Source organism: Hypanus sabinus, chromosome 6 (genome assembly GCF_030144855.1).
Source record: "Hypanus sabinus isolate sHypSab1 chromosome 6, sHypSab1.hap1, whole genome shotgun sequence".
NCBI lineage: Eukaryota > Metazoa > Chordata > Chondrichthyes > Myliobatiformes > Dasyatidae > Hypanus > Hypanus sabinus.
The window spans coordinates 48111001-48128697 of NC_082711.1; the positions used below are offsets into that span (position 1 = coordinate 48111001).

General features: G+C 42.5%; 1 protein-coding gene and 1 long non-coding RNA gene across 2 annotated transcripts in view; one reads left to right on the plus strand and one right to left on the minus strand.

Annotated features, from left to right (window-relative positions):
• Nucleotides 1-13513, minus strand: part of gpr158a (G protein-coupled receptor 158a) — a 576558-nt gene extending 563045 nt beyond the window's left edge. The window contains exon 1 of the mRNA XM_059972060.1: nucleotides 11690-13513. Within this exon, the coding sequence (XP_059828043.1) occupies nucleotides 11690-12594 (905 nt within the window). The 5' untranslated portion in view covers nucleotides 12595-13513. The remainder of the gene's footprint in view (nucleotides 1-11689) is intronic.
• A 135-nt stretch (nucleotides 13514-13648) lies between these two features.
• Nucleotides 13649-16042, plus strand: LOC132395443 (uncharacterized). Its single transcript, XR_009512609.1, has 4 exons — nucleotides 13649-13933; nucleotides 14177-14242; nucleotides 15102-15211; nucleotides 15503-16042. It is a non-coding gene; the product is annotated as an uncharacterized LOC132395443 (long non-coding RNA).
• The last annotated feature ends 1655 nt before the right edge of the window (nucleotides 16043-17697 follow it).

Here is a 17697-nt window from a genome sequence, read left to right on the forward strand (position 1 = left end):
TATTCATAATGCATGTATATTATCAAGTAATGGAGCTTGAGATTGACATGACAGTATACAGGGACAAACTCCATCAACATTTTATTGCACAATATCCCTTCATTCAAGTAAATGCACAACAAATTGCAAATTAATGTAGAGCAATAATTTAAAAAAAATTATCTCTATAACATGATAAACCAAATAAAATGTGAGGTTGCACAAGAGCCAGAAAGAAACCAACCTAAAGACTACAACAATGCTATACAAGAAACTAATGAAGATGCAAGACCCCCAAAGTGCTGATGAAAATAGAATTACTTCAACATCTGCTCCACAATCTGATGGTAACAGCAACAACACAGAAGTAGAGCCTCTGCAGAATGCTGAGGATAAAACTGAACTTACAGACAAAGTTATCCTAACATTTAACAGCACACTAACAGAATATAATGCCAGTGACCCAACAAAAAGGCCCCACATAACAAAAAACATCATTAAATTTACAAAAACAAATTGTTACTACATCAACAATACTATATTTCCACAATATTTAGGAAAACTTGAAACATTTGAAGAATTACATATAATAACATACTCACATCATTAACAGCAGTGCAGTGCAATGGTTCCAAAATAGAGGCACTCATTAATAGTAACCCAAACCTAAGTAATGAAATGAGAATACTAACATAACAGAAGAGAGTAACAAAAAAATTGAAACCTTAAGTGCAGAAATAGCTCACCTAATGGAGTATAAGATGGATAACCCAAGCTAGAAATTTAAGAGAAAAGCTAAGGAAATATAATGTCCATAAAAATACACTCAACCTGACAAATGCGTTGTAGAATTTATAGATACATTAAAAAAAAAGCTTGCTGCATATAAAGCCAAACTAAATAGATACATGAAATGCACCGGATGAAGAGAAAGGAATTACCAGTTCAGAAATAATGAAAAAAAGTTTACACAGGACATTGAAATTCGATGCACCAAAATGTCACAAACCCTAGCACAGAATTACCAACAAACGTAATTATAATGAACTTTTGGTCTGATACCTAGTCAAACAGGGTGACACACAATCAAGAATTAGGGGGGTGGGGAAGAGAATGCACTCATATAGTTGAAGAAATGCAAACAATAGATATGGTAATAGCAGTGCTAAAAACACCCACAACTGGAAAAGTGTTAATATTCATAATTATTGATACAAAGGCAATAAGCACTTTTGCTGTTAAACTTATTAACTTATTCTTTTGGCATAATATCTTGGTCCAAAACTGATCTGGAAAATTTACAAAGAAAAATAAGAACTAAAATGACAAATTTTAGAAAACTCTATGTAAACTTGAACACACTTAAGTTAACGCTATCTAGAACAGAAGAGCAGACATAATAAAATTACACAACAGTCAGATAAAACTTCCAATGATACACTGTCATTAATGCAAACAGGATTCAGCACTCCATACAAGCATATGCAATTCTGTTAAGAAGTACACACCACTAAACATAAACAAAATCATTATCCAGAAAAATGAAGAAATGATCAGTATAGAAGAAAAAGTTATCCAATGGAAGAGCATGACTCTATGGAAGACATTCCCATGATTTAAGCAGACTAGATATTGACAAGATAGCTTCAAATGCCTGGCTCAATGTTGGAGGCCTTTTCCCAGAAACAGAGGGGTTTCTTATGGCAATACAGGACTAGGTAGTTAACACAAAAGATATCAAAAAGTACACAATAAAAGACCAACAAATTCAAGAGAGGAAATGCAGAAAATGCCATGGGAAGCCAAAAACAATCCAACACATTACAGGATCCTGCAGCAGTTTAACTCAACGTGATTACTTACACAGGCACAATCAAGTGGCAAACATCATTCACCAAAATCTTGTTTTAAGTGTAAAACTCATAAAAGACACCATACCTCACTATAAATGGAAACCTGATCCAGTTTTGGAGTCAGAGTCCTACGAATTATATTACGACCGATCTATTATTACTGATAGGACAATTCATAATAAGTGTCTGGATGTAATATTATAGGAGAAACAAGCAAGAACAACTTCTTTAATTAATATAACCATTCCAAACTCACTTAACACACAGAAACCATGCTGAATTAAAAGAAGAAATTGAAAGACTTTGGAACATGAACAGGGTATACATTGTTCCAATACCAATATCTACAACTAGTATCAACCCAAAGTCACTACCCAATAGCATTAAACAATTAGGACTATGAAGCAATATTTATGTAAACCTCCAGAAAACCTCATGACTAAACATCACTAGAATAGACCAAAAGTTACTAGCAATTGAGAAATTAGTGTGCTTGGCTATATAGGTTTTATGAGCTTGTGCTGAGAAAACAAAGTACAATAATAATGATAATATTAAATAAGCAATAAATATTGAGATCATGAGATGTAGTGTCCTTGAAAATGAGACCACAGGTTGTGGGAACAGTTTCAGTGATGTGGTGAGTGAATTTGAATAAAATTATCCCCTCTGGTTCAGGAGCCTCACGGTTGAGGGGTAATAACTGTTCTTGAAATTGATGATGCTGGTACTGAATCTCTTGTACTATCTTCCTGATGGCAAAAGTGAGAAGAGCATGGCCTGGATGATGGGGGACTTAATGACGGATGCTGCTATCCTGTGACAGTGTTTTGTGTAGGTGTGCTCAATGGTGGGAAGGGCTTTACCTCTGATGGACAGGGCTGCATCCACTAATTTTCGTAGACTTTTTTGTGCAAGGGCATTGGTGTTTGCATACCAGCCCGTGATACAACCAGTCAATGTGCATTCCACCACACATAAAAGTTTGTCAAAGTTTTAGATGACATGACGAATCTTCACAAACCTTTCAGACCAGCTCTGTGTCCTATCAATGTGCCTTTGCAACCTACGTCAACCTGCCGCACTATCCACAACTCCACTAACCTTCGTGACACTCCCATCTTGTCTCTATCTCTTTCTAACTCTTTCTTTCTTCTCTAATATTTTATTAACTGGAATCTCACCGCTGTATTAAAGGGGAGCAAACATCTCAAGTGCCAACGTAACACTAATGGGATAATTAGTTCCTTTCAAATTTTGACATATAGTTATATTAAATTTAAATTAACAAGCAAATATCTTTTCTCTCCAGGTTTCCTCTGTTTTCATAAGTGTGTAGAGCACAAAGCAAATACATATACAGTAGATAGTGAGAACTAAATTGTAACCACAAAAACACACAAATATACAAACACATAATTAAGTTAGTGGAATAAAGGATTTTTAAGTATGTCCAAGATTTAACTTCAAACAATTTTGCAAAAGAAACTAAGCATACATTCTTGAATAAATAGAATTTTTCAACCACCCTCCAGCAGCTACTAACCTCCTTCCTCATCTGGTTTCACCTATCACAATCGAGAAAATCTGCAGATGTTAGAAATGCAAGAATCACACACAAAATGCTGGAGGAACTCAGCAGGCTAGACAGCATCTATGGAAAAGAGTAGAGTTGACATTTCGGACCGAGGCCCATGGGCAGGACTGGAGGAAAAAAAAGCTGAGGAGTAGATTTAAAAGGTTGGGGAGGAGACAGAAAAACACAAGGTGATAGATGAAACATGAAGGGGGAGGGATGAAGTAAAGAGCTGGGAAGTTGATTGTTGAAAGAGATACAAGGCTGGTGAAAGGAGACAAAAGGCCATGGAAGACCATCTCCAACTATATCCCACCACCAAGCACATCCTTCCCTCCTCTCCCCCACTTTCTGTTTTCCACAGGGATCACTCCCTACACAACTCCCTTTTCCATTTGTCCCTCCCTACTGATCTCAGTCTTGGCACTTATACTTGCAAGCGGAACAAGTGCTACACCTGCCCCTACACCTCCTCCATTTCTACCATTCAGTCTTTCCAGGTGAGGCGACACTTCACCTGTGAGTCTGTTGGAATTGTATCCTGTGTCCAGTGCTCCCAGTATGGCCTCCTGTATATTAGTGAGACTCATCATGGTTTGGGAGGACACTTTGCCGAGCACCTACACTCCAACCACCAGAAAAAGCAGGATCTCCCAGTCACCAACCATTTTAACTCCACATCCCATACCCATTCCGATATGTCTATCCATGGCCTCCTCCATTGTTGTGATGAGACTGCATTTAGATTGGAGGAACACCACCTTATATTCCATCATGCCTTCAGCCTGATGGCATGAACATTGATCTTTCGAACTTCTGGTAATGCCGTCCCACACCGTTCCCATCCCTTTTTCCTCTCTCACCTTATTTCCTTGCCTACCCATCACCTCCCTCTAATGCTCCTCCGCCCTTTCCTTTCTTCCATGCCCTTCTGTCCTCTTCTCAGACCCACCTTCTCCAGCCCTGTATCACTTTCACCAATCAACTTCCCAGCTCTTTACTTCATCCCTCTCCTTTCAGGTTTCACCTATCACCTTGTGTTTCTCTCTCCCCTCCCCCCACCTTTTAAATCTACTCCTTAGCTTTTTTTCTCCAGTCCTACCGAAGGTTCTCGGCCTGAAACGTCAACTGTATACACTTTTCCACAGATGCTGCCTGGCCTGCTAAGTTCCTCCAGCATTTTGTCTGTGTTGCAGTTTCTACAATATTTTGTGTATGTTGCTCAAGATTTCCAGTGTCTCTTGTGTTTATGATAACTTTAGTGCTCTTCATTTTGATGCACTTCTGAAAGTAAAATACAATGCAAATGCTGAGAGTACACCACCCAGGCCAGAAACAAGGCTTTTATGAAAAAAAGGTTATTATTAATAACAGATTATTCAAATGATATAATTATGCTATAATATGCATATAGTATGAACTTGCAACACAAAAGATTCTGCAGGTGCTGGCAATCTTGAGCAACACACTCAAAGTGCTGGAGGAACTTAACAGGTCATGTAGCATCTATGGAAGGGGATAAATTCTCTTCTTTAGTCATCCCTTCCCACAGATCTCTCTCAAAACACATATCCCTGCAACCATGACAAGTGCTACACCAGCCTCTACACCTCCTCCCTCACCACCATTCAGGGCCTGTAACAGCGTTTCACCTGCAAGTTTGTCGGGGTCATTCACTGTATCTTGTACTCCAAGTGCAGCCTCCTCTGATTCAGTGAGACTCAATGTAGATTGAGGGTCTGATTCAGTGAGCCCTTAAGCTCTGTCCACCACCAGGATCTCCTGGTCACCAACGATTACATTTCGATTTTCTATTCCCCTACATGTCTGTCCATGGCTTCCTCTATTGCCACGATCAGGTCAAATGCAGGTTGGAGGAAAAATACATCACACTCTGTCTGGGTAATCTACAACCCGAAGGCATGAATGTTGATTTCTCTAACTTCCGGTATCCACTCCACTCTGTACCCTTCCCCCCACCCCGCCCACTGTTGTTCCCCCATTCTGGTTACCCTCACACTCCTTCTCTTCTCCTCCCTGGCCCACATGACCTACCCATCACTTCCCTCTGGTACCCCACCTTCTTCCCTTTAAGGAATTTTATAGGAGAGGTCAACTGTCCGCTCCTTTCAGATTCCTTCTTTTTCAGCTCTTCACCTATTTCACCTATCTGCACCCAGATTCTCACATCATCCCTCCTTCCCCACCCACCTACCTTCCCTCTTACCTGGGTGCATCTATCACATGCCAATTCATAACTCACCCCTCCCCCCATTTCTTATTACGGTTTCTCCCCCTCCCCCTACTTCCTATCCTGGTAAAGTGTCATCGTGAGAAGCATCGCCTGTTTATTCCTCTCCGTAGAGGCTGCCTGATGTGCTGAGTTCCTCCAGCATTTTGTGTGCATTGCTGTAGTACAAATTTATTGTGTGCTGTGCTATATAAATAATTACAAAGGGAAGAAAAACATCTTTATGCATTGACAGGTATAAGTAGTCTCTTAGTATTGCCAGGATAATGGAAATTTCATGGAAAGATGTTTGAGATATTAGAATTGTTATTACTCTTCCATTTCCATATGTCATTGGAAGCTGCATAAACATCACTACTTTTACAAGATTTTATTATAAGCTGATTTATATCATTGATGCTGATGGAACATACTCTCTATACACTGAATTCAACACACAGAAAGCTGATATCATTTACCTTGTGTGCACCAGTTATGCACTGGTTAACAGGCTTGTTTGCAAAGGGAACTGAGTCATAGATCTGGAATGTAAAATTTTCATTCAGTTGCAATTGCCCTCTGAAGGCTTTGCTCAGTAAGAGCAATATCAAGAATTACCCTTGTATGAAAGTAGCCCAAAGTACTAATTGTTACAACTGTAATTATGCAAAGTCATGAGAGATGCAGGTTGATCTCTTTTTTTACCAGAATTGGGGGGAAAAGCTTATTTAAAATTGAGGGAAGGGGAGGAACAAAAAGATTAAAAGAGATAATACACACAAAATGTTGGAGGAACACAGCAAGACAGGCAGTATTGAGTAGGAGAGGACAGTGGACCATGGAAGAATGGGAAAGAGAAGGGGAACCAGGGGGATGTGATGGGCATGTGATAAGAGAGGGGTGAGAGGGTGACCAGAATAGGGAATGGAAAAAGTAAGAGGGACAGGGCAGTAATTACCGAAAGTTAGAGATACTGTTGTTCATGCCATCAGATAGGAGGCTATTTAGATGGGATCTCCACTTCCCATCTGGTCTCACCTACCTCCTGCCAGTTGTACTTCTTCCCTTCCCCACATGTTCTTATTCTGGTTTTTTGCTCCTTTCCTTTCCAATCCTGTTGAAGGGTGCTAGCCCAAAACTCTGTCTGTTTATTCCCATACATTGGTGCTGCCTGGCCTGCTGAGTTCCTTCAGCATTTTGTGTGAGTTGCTGAAGATTTCCACATCTGCAGAATCCCTTGACTTAACAATAACAGGAAATAACTTGTGATATGTTGGCAGGCAGGACGTATACAAGGGTGGTTGGTGCAAGGCCAAAGGGGTTTGTAATGATGGAATGTAGGAGGAGAATGTGAGTTTAGAGGAGTGTAACTGGGAATAGTGTCTGCTCTTTTTGTTCTTTCACTTGCTCAATATGCGTGGTCCTTGCATTCTTGTATCATTTTCCCTTTTCTGCTCCATACACCACTACAGACCACCCCTTTTATTCTTTATTGATTCACCTCCTCTCCCATTCTTTTTAATCTTAAAACTTATTGTACAGGATGCTCTAGCCGAGTTGGAGATCTTGACAACAGCTGCTTCTGGAGGAGTTCAGCACAAGATTTAAAAAGCAAGTGGGCCTGTCGGGACTTCCTGCGGAGCTTGAGATCGTCTGCATTATTAGTCCAATAAAAGGAAGTGATGTTTAAAAGAAGCGACCATTGAGTGAGTGGGCCAGTGTTGGGATGTAAGCTGAGGCTTTAGTTCAAAAGGCTTCAGCAGTAAGAGGCAGAGTCTAAGATATGCTTCCGGGATGTTTTCTTTCTTTCTCATGCACAGTTAGAGCACTGTGAATAACTGACAGGACAGTGAAGAGCTCCTCTTGTGGAATGTGGAAGACAGGGAGACCTCCAATATCCCTGATGGCTACACTTGCAAGGTGCATCCAGCTGCAGCTTCTTTTACACCACATTCAGTAGATGGAGCTGGAACTGGATGAATGCTGAATCGTTTCAGGAGGCTGAGGAATTGATTGACAGGAGATACATGGAAGCAGTTACATCTAAGGTGCAGAACACAATAACAAGTATACTGCTTTGGATACTATTGGTGGTATGACCTAGTGGAGGAAAACCACCGCAGTCAGCGGTCTGTCTCTGAATCTGGCTCTGTGGCTCAGAAGGGAAAGGGGAAGAAGAGGTGAGCAGCAGTGATAGGGAATTCAGTAGATATGGGAACATTTAGGAGTTTCTGTGGACAAGAATGAGATTCCCAGATGGTATTTTGCCTCCTGTGTAGCAGACTCAGGAACATCATGGATCAAATCATAGCATTCTTAAGAAGAAGAGTGAGCAGCCAGAGTTCATTATCCATGTCAGTACCAAAGTAGGAAGGGTAATGATGTCCTGCAAAGTGAGCTCGGGAGTTAAATGCTAAGGGCAGCAAAGTGGTGATCTCAGGATGTCACATGCTAATGAGGCTAGAAATGGGAAGATAGTACCATTTAACATTTGGCTAAGGAAATAATGCAGGAGGGAGGGCTTCAGGTTTTTGAATCACTGCGCTTTCTTCCAGAGAAGCTGGGATCTTTACAAATGAGATGGCTTGCATCTGACTTGGAGGGTGCCAAAATCCTTGTGGGAAGTTTTGCTGGTGCTGCACCAGGAAGTTTAAACTAGAGTTGCAGGAGGAACCAGAGTGCCGGGGTAGCTGGCGGAGTGGTTGTGAGAAAAGGATGTTACGCCTATGTAAAAAGACAGGAACCTTGTGGACTGATTTTCTGAGTTGCATCGATTTCAATGCAGGTAAGGCAGATGATCTTAGAGTGTCACTCGGCACAAGGAATTATGAAGGTTAGTGGAATTTGTCTGCAAGGTGTAGCAGGCACGTCAGTGCTCTGTGGTTCCATTGTTTTAGACATGAGAGTAGGGGAGATATTAAAGTGAGTAATAGGATTACTCATCAGGGAAAATGTCACAGCAGTGCTCATACAGGCTAGACTGGAGGGCTTAGGAAGGTAGATAGGGTTGTAAAGAAAACTTTTGGCTCATTGACCTTTATAAATCAAAGTACTCTGTACAGGACTTGCAATGTTGTGCTGAAGTAGAACAAGACATTGGTGATGTCAAATTTGGAAAATTGTTTGCAGATCTGGTCAGATTATAAGAGTTCAGAGACAATTTATGAGAATGGTGCCAGGACTTGATAACCTCAGATACAGGGGAAGACTGTATATGTTAGGACTGTATTCCCTGGATCATAGGAGAAGGAGGGGAGATTCAATAGAGGTATATTAAATTATGAGGGGTAAATGCAAGCAGGATTTTTCCACTGAGGTTAGGTAAGATTAGAATTATAGGTCGCAGGTTAAGGGTGAATGGTGAAATATTGAAAAGGAATCTGAAGAGGAACTTTTTCACTCAGACAGTGGTGCAAGTGTGGAATGAGCTACCAGAGGAAATGCTGGGAGCACATTCAATTGCAACATTTAAGAGACACTACATGGGTGGGAAGGGTATAGACGTGTGTTCGAAGAGACTAGACAGAATAACCTTTCTGCGTGGCCTGGACAGGCCTAAGGGCCTGGTTCAATGCTCTAGTGCTCTATTTAAGAAAGATTTCAGCCCACACCAGTACTATAGTTTTCCTCTCACTGGAGATGTTATCTGAGCTGTTAAATATTTCCAGTGATTTTTATTTTTATTTCCGGAATCAACAATATTTTATCTCTGCGTTAGTTTTCTTCATATTTGACATGAAGATAAATCTGCCATTCTTGTGGGAATATAATTTACTCCTTGGATGATTAAGGAAAGAATATCAGGGACTGAACAGTAGGCTTGCTGGGAAGTTCCCTGGAGTGGAGCTTCTCAGTTGTAAGGAGAGACACAGTTTGTTTTACATGGAGCAGAGGAGTCCAAAGAGTGACCCTGATGGAGCGATATGAAATCTCCCATATAAAATTATGAGAGGGGAAGGTAGGGCATTCCATAAAAATTCTTTGTCTGTGGCACTGGAACCCAATTCAAGTGGACATCGCTTTAAAAGGAAGATAGGAGATTTGAAGAGGAGCTGGAACGGATTGCCAGAAGAGGTGGAGGCAGGTACTGCCACAACATTTAAAAAGCATCTAGTCAAGACAATTGCCAAGCCATGGAAAGCTACAGACCTCTCCCAGTAAGTGGGATGAATGCAGATAGGCTCATTGTCAGCATGCGCAAGGTGGGCCGAAGGGCCTGGTGCTATGCTGCCTGTCTCTGGGACTCCATAATTAATGGATGCAATGTTATATTAAAGACAGAAAATGTTGAAGTTTTAGCCAAGTCGGGCAGAATCTGTCTGGCCTGATGAGTAGCTCCTGTGTTTTCAGATTTCCAGCACTGGTCGTACTTTGTTTTCCAAATTGTGCTGGTGGAGCCCGTGTCAATGTCAATGAAAAGTTTGATGTGTTCGAACGAGTTAACAGATCACTTCCCGATGGAATCCTGCTCTAGGAACTGACGGCAATTTGCAAAGTGTGAATTATCACTCCAGCAACAACACAAAAACGCTACCTACTGCTTCACCGTCGGTTTGAAAGTTAAGATATTCACCGCGATTTACAGAAGCTCCCTAATTCCCTCACCCTGATTTCATTAGCATTTCACTTATCTCGTTTACAGAAGTCCAACCCTCTCGCTATTTATTAAAACGAGTCTTTGGCCATATATTCCACGCGGCAAGCAGCTTCAAATCCCAACGCAATATGCCACCAGTTTCACTTTAAAACATTTCTAAATTGTAAAAATCACAATGGCTGGATTAACAAAATTAAATGTTTCCGGTCTGTGACCAAGCGAGAACATTGAAAACAAACTCCGTTGCATCTGCCTTCGCCCGCACATATGTCTGAGGGAATTTCATGGATGAACCTGGCCAGTCGCTTTGTACAAGCTATCATCACTCGGGGTTCTATCAACGCACATTACATAATCATTTAAGGATTTCATGAGATAAAACGGGAGAAAGGTAATCTATACAGATTTCAAAAATGTAATCAGTCTTTTGAAGATAATTTTTGAATGATTCGTGTTTTCTTTTTTGGACCCCTACGCTCTCTGCTGATTAAGCGTGGAGATGAATCAGTGTGTGTTGAGGCTGAACAGGGCATATTACTGGGGGAAATACAGTTTAATTACACTGACGTCAAGCGGCTGTGTGGGAAAACACGAAAACTTCATCTCGACATTAAACCGGAGGCAGCCGAGTGCTAAACCGAAGACGCGTTTAGTAAGAAATCACCCATTGGCACAGACTGCTCGTTCCGGTTGCAGCCAGGCTGCCTTTAAGGACATGTGATTACTCCATTGATAGTGGTCACAGATAGAATGGAAATCGGCAGCTCATGGTTTACGTCATTTCACAGAGCCCATTCATGTCTGTAAAATGTAAAATAGTAAAAATCCAGCAAGGAATGCAAATTCGATATTTCATAAATAATTTGGAAGATGGAATTTAAAAGAAGTCACTCTGCTGGGAAAACCAGGTTTACAGTCCACCACATACACACCGCGAACTCAATAAGCTTCACGCTTCGGACTTTCTGCGGGATGAAAGATATAAAGAAAAAAAAGGAAACAAACTAACGGAGCATCCGCTATTTCCGAGATCACGACGTCTCCCTTAAACCCGTCCTCAAGAGATAGACAGTAATTTTCGTTTATTTTAGCCAGATTAACCCCAAGACCGATGCTTCACACGCACGAGGTGTCCTAACTACGGATTCTGTCCTGAAACAGAAGTCCCAGTATTTTTTGAGAGTCCCCGTTAAGGGAGTTCATGGCAGGTCACTTTCACACATCGCTTTGTTTAGTCACAGGAATTATTTTCTCTGACCACGAATATCCTCTCCCCCCCCCCCGAATAAAAAAAGCAGTGTCACCAGTGACACGTTCAACCTGGGGGGGGGGGATGCATCCTGCATGGTGAAAATCTGTCTTAAACCTATTAGATATTAGCACGATTTTAGCGGATTTGGGGGTGTTTCCACCTAAAATTGCAAAACTACGCAATAGTTGTTACCGCGGCTCACCTGAACTCCGGCTGAAAATCCGACTTAAGTCCGTAAAAGGAGGTGGAGAGCGTGAGCAGCCACAGCGGGTTGTACTTGCCATGTTCACACTCCAGGTAAGGCGCCGACCACTTGATATGAGTTTTATCGACCAGGTACCTCATGCTTCTCTTGCGCATGGAGGGATGCGAGGACCTCATTTCGCCCCTCAGCAACCTCCGGTGCAGGGAGGACGCAGGGGAACGCAGGTGCTTCAGCAAATTGAACCACTCGGTCTCGGCGCTGAGGTTCGCCAAGCGCCGAGCGCTGCTAGAGAGATCCTGAAGCAAGATCTGATTGTCCATCCTGGTGGCCTGCAGAAACACTTGGGGAGGGGAAGTGAACGGCTGGACATCGAAAGTCACTACGGCCCGATGGACTTTGGGGTCGCCCTCCAGAATGCTTCTGACCAGGGCATGGTACCATTCAATGTCTTCCTTGATAGTCATCTCGCGTACCCTGTTGGTTTGCAAGATCATGTTTAAGAAATTGGTGGCGTGGATCATTGTGTCCATAGCACTGTGGAGTGACGGGTGTATGTTCAGGGTATCTGAGACAGCTTTCAAATTTGACAATTGGTACCTCTTGGTACAGTTAGCATAGCCAAGCTTGGCAGGATCCCCGGTATGAAGGAAAGCCCAGACAGGAGTGGGCAGGCTGTCATGTTGTTGATGTGTACTGCCGCTGCCGCCGATTTCGAAAGACTTCATCGCATTCGATGGCTTCTGGAGGTCGTGGGTATTGATGTGCCTGTTGTAAATGGATTGCTTCTCGTACTTCCCCACTTTCCCTCCCTGTTGCTCTGAGCGCCCTCCCAGCCCGTGGCTGGATCCCAAAACGAATCCTATCTGGATTTGGAGGAGGAAAGAGAGAATAAAACCAGCCATCTCGCCGGCCAAGTCGTTCCCGTTAAAGTCAGTGTATGTCGGCAAGAAGAACCTAGGACAGGGCACCAAGATGCATCAATATATTCATAAGTCGTTCAAAATGAACGCATCCCTCCGTATGGATATGTCAACATTGGCCCGGTCTATAAATACGCGGTCGACAGCCCGCTCGGCGCAGGTCACCCGCTATGTCTCACTGATGCTATAGTTAGCCGCTTACGTCTCCTTCCCAAACGATTGCATTCCTGGCTTTTTTACAGCTCTTCTTTAGCTTCTAAAGATCTCAGCGCCAAGAAATGCCTCGGGGCGAAAGTGGCTTCCGTCCTGGAGACTTTTTTTCGCCCCATCGTCTCCCGGAGAGTCAGTAGTGGAGAACACTTTGCAGTAGGGTGTGTGACAGCGGCTCGGGATGAGTGTCTCTTCAGGAGGGGGTGGCCGCGAGTTAACGCTGGGACGCGGCATTAATTCCACACTTTTTTTCCGCGACAAGACAACTCCACCCGCTCTCTCTCTCTCTCTCTCTCTCTCTCTCTCTCTCTCTCTCTCTCTCTCTCTCTCTCTCTCTCTCTCTCTCTCTCTCTCTCTCTCTCTCTCTCTCTCTCTCTCTCTCTCTCTCTCTCTCCCTCCCTCTCTCTCTCCCTCTCTCTCTCTCTCTCCCTCCCTCTCTCTCTCCCTCTGTCTCTCTCTCTCTCTCTCTGTCTCTCGCTCGCTCGCTCGCTCGCTCGCTGGTTCCCTCTCTCTCTCTCCCCTCCCCTCTATGCCAGGCGCCACGACCAAGCAACAGCCACAAATTCACTCACAGCACCGCCAACACCCGCCCCCTTCTCCGCCACCACCCTGCTCCATTCCGATTGATTGTTCGCTCCCCGTCTTCGGCGCTCTCCCCCCGCTGATTGGTGTGACTCATAGTCAATCAAAGGCTCCCGTCAATCAGCGGGGTGGATGGCTGCCGCCAGCCTCCGCCAACAGAGGGAGGAGCGGGCACGTCATGTGCAGTAGTAATAAGGCAGGGGAGCGAAACAGGGATTGCAGGCTCCTTGAGCGTTGAGTTTAGCCTCTCAATCAGGCACTGTTGCGTCTCCAGTGCGGTGTGATCTGTGTTGAAGTAATCTTTTATGCAATACTTGTAACAAATAAAACTCTTCTAAAATTACACAGAACATGTAGCGTTTGAGACTTACAGCCAGCATGTTATCATTGTGAATAATTTAAAGCATCAAGTTAAATATAACTGCTGATGAGAGGCAACTTATTCGTGCTGCGGTGTTGGAGATGCTCTGGGGTGCTGAAAGGACAGCGCTCTGAGCGCAATTCATTGGTGAATTCGAGATCCGTAATGGTAAGTTTCCCCATTGCAAACATTGCGACAACATTTCGGGCTCTGTTTATCAAGACGCAAAGATGCGCAGAGGAATGGAAAACAGCGGCCATGGGAGGTCATTCAAATTCATTGGGTCAGCTCAGGAAAGCAACTTCACTTCCTCAGTGCGAGCGTTCAATCATAATGACTTGTTTTTCCACTTGATAAATGTTGTGGCTAAAATATACACTTGTCCGCTCGTTTTCATCGTTTTTTTTTTAGGGATCGCCCGTCCCATTTTATTGCCAATTCCTCGGGATGGAGAAGACTGCAACCCGTCTGACGAAGGTACTCCCGTATTTGAGAGGGAGTTTTTAAATTGACAAGCAAGGATGTATGACTGAGAGGGGAACCAGCAGGTAGTGGTGTTCCGATTAATCTGTTGTCTTTGTTCCCCGCCCCACCACCACCCCCTTAAGGAAGAAGATGTGAGTGTGGGGTGTGATATCAATATAGACTAGGCAAGTATCTGCAGAGTATTTGTTAACGCACTGTGAGCTGGTGATGAAGAGAAGGAGTGTTTAGGGTGACTGAAGAAATGCTTTTCAAGCAAGTTGCTTTGTTATTGACGGTGTCGAGGTTCTAGAAAGTTATTGAGGCCTCATTAATACAAGTAAGTGGAGCGTATTCTATCACAATCCTGAATGTTGTCCTGTAGGGCACAGAAAGGTTTTTGAGGGAGAGCCAGTCGCTGCAAGATAGCCAGCATTCGACCTTTTATCTGGCTATCTATGATTATATACTGAAAGCCTCTTGGGATTTTACTGTATGTTTTACTGCAGGTAATGTGGACTGTAAAATCATAGGGCTATTATTTACCTTTAGACACATGGTCAGTCATGTTAGTCAGTTTTAGATTCTGGCATATGATAATTGTCCATATGACATTCATCTCCTCATGAAAAGAAAAAGCTATGGTCAAATAATTTCTGTAGCTTGAAATTTTGAAACGAATCAGCATGCTAGTTCAAATGGTTGCTGGGAGAGATTGACCACTGTAGTCACAGGTCAGAAATAAGCAGCAGGAGGAACTCATTGGGGCAGGCAGCATCTATGGAGGGAAAGAAATGGTTGACATTTCAGATCAAGATGCAATTCAAATATAGTCTCTTAACCCTAGACACTGAATATCCTTTTCTCTCCACAGATGTTGCCTGACTTGCCAAGTTCCTGCAACAGCATATTTTCTTCTTTTAGGATCCAACATCTTCAGTCTCTTGTGTCTTGAAGTTAGTTGATGCTCTTCAGATACTGCAGGTAAAAAGAACATTTGGGGAACACGTTATGACATCTGATACAATACTGGACTCAGACCATAAATAAATCCATTATTGAAGTGAGATTTAGGTAAGTTGAAAGTATTTGATCATATAATTAAGTAAGTATGACCTCTTTGATATTCAACAGTTTTAACTTAATCAAATTTCCCAGTGGTGGAGGTGAGGTCATCAACTTAATTGGAGTAGCTATGTAAATACAATGGCAAAAAAAAAGAATGTCAGCAATGAATTTTACTGAAGTGAACTTTATATTTGTTTATTTATTTAGAGATACTGCACAGTATGAACCCTTCGGGCCCAGTGACTGATGATATCCAGCAACCCACCTATTTAACCCTAACCTAATCACAGAACAATTTACTATGACCAACTAACCTACCAACCGATATGTCTCAGGACTGGCAGAAAAGCAGAGCATCAAGAGGAAACCAACATGGTCATGAGGAGAACATACAAACTCCTTAAAGACAGCACCAAAACTAAACTGTGAACTCCACCATCCTGAGCTGGAATACTGTTGTGCTGACCATTACACTACTGTAGTGATTCATCTCCTTGTGAGCTGTAGATTTTCTTTAATCTGCAATGTGTAATTCAAGAGAGTGGTGGCAGTCTGTGAAGCTGCAATGATAATCAAGAATCCTATCACCATCTCTGAAGAATTAGTTATCATTATTCATTGGCAATTCAGCACTCAGGAATATGCATTAGGTAGTAGCAACCAGAATCAGACTCAGAATCAGGTTTATCATCACTGGCATGTAACGTAAAATTTGTTAATGTAGCAGCAGTAGTTCAATGTAATACAAAATACAGACAAAAAATTAAAATAATGATTAATAAATAAATATATCTCATTCAGTATACTTTGTACAGTATACATATATTGAATAGATTAAAAATCATGCAAAAACAGAAATACTATATATTTTAATACTATATATTTTTAAAAAGAGATAGGTAGTGTCCAAGGACTCAATATCCATTTAGGAATCAGATGACAGAGAAGAAGCTGTTCCTGAATCACTGAGTGTGTGCCTTCAGGCTTCTGTATCTCCTACCTGATGGTAACAGTGAGAAAAGGCATGCCCTGGGTCCTTAATAATGGACACTGCCTTTCTGAGACACAGCTCCTTGAAGTTGTCCTGGGTACTTTGTAGGCGAGTACCTAAGATGGAGCTGACTAAATTTACAACCCTCTGCAGCTTCTTTCAGTCCTGTGCAGTAGCCCCTCCATACCAGACAGTGATGCAGCCTGTCAGAATGCTCTCCAGGGTACACCTATAGAAGTTTTTGAGTCTATTTGTTGTCATGCCAAATCTCTTCAAACTCCTAATGAAGTATAGCCAGTGCCTTGCCTTCTTTATAACTGTATCGATATGTTGGAACCAGGTTAGATCCTCAGAGATCTTGACACCCAGGAACTGGAAGCTACTCACTCCCTCCACTTCTGATTCCTCTATGAGGATTGGGATGTGTTCCTTTGTCTTACCTTTCCTGAAGTCCACAATCAGCTCTTTTGTCTTACTGATGTTGAGTCTCAGGTTGTTGCTGTGGCACCATTCCTCTAGTTGACATATCTCACTCCTGTACACCCTCTTGTCACCACCTGAGATTCTACCAACAATGGTTGTATTGTCAGTAAATTTATAGATGGTATTTGAGCTCTGCCTAGCCACACAGTCATGGGTATATAGAGAGTAGAGCAGTGGGCTAAGCACACACCCCTGAGGTGCACCGGTGTTGATGTCAATAAGTAGGAGATGTTATCACCAATCCACATGGATTTTGATCTTCCAGTTAGGAAGTTGTGGGTTCAATTGCAGAGGGAGGTACAAAGGCCCAGGTTCTGTAACTTCTCAATCAGGATTGTGGGAATAATGGTATTAAATGCTGAGCTATAGTCAATGAACAGCATCCTGACATAGCTGTTTGTGTTGTCCAGGTGGTCTAAAGCAGTGTGAAGAGCCATTGCGATTGTGTCTGCCATTGACCTATTGTGGTGATAGGCAAATTGCAATGGGTCCAGGTCCTTGCTGAGGCAGGAGTTCAGTCTCATCATGACCAACCTCTCCAAGCATTTCATCACTGTAGATGTGAGTGCTACCAGGTGATAGTCATTAAGGCAGCCCAGATTATTCTTCTTCGGCACTGGTATAATTGTTGCTTTTTTGAAACAAGTAGGATCTTCCACCCGTAAAAGTGAGAGTTTGAAAATGTCCTTGTATGCTCCTGTTGGTTGGCACAGGTTTTCAGAGCCTTACCAGGTACTTCATTGGGACCTTCTGCCTTGCAAGGGTTCACTCTCTTTAATGACACAGAATGGACTGAGCATTTTCTGACAGCATCAGAAAAATACACAAGCTATAATGCCTAGAAAGTCAAGGACAGAAGGCACATTAGGAACCAGATTCCCTCCAACTCTCCAATTAGGCTGATCACAAAATATGTACATTGCAAACT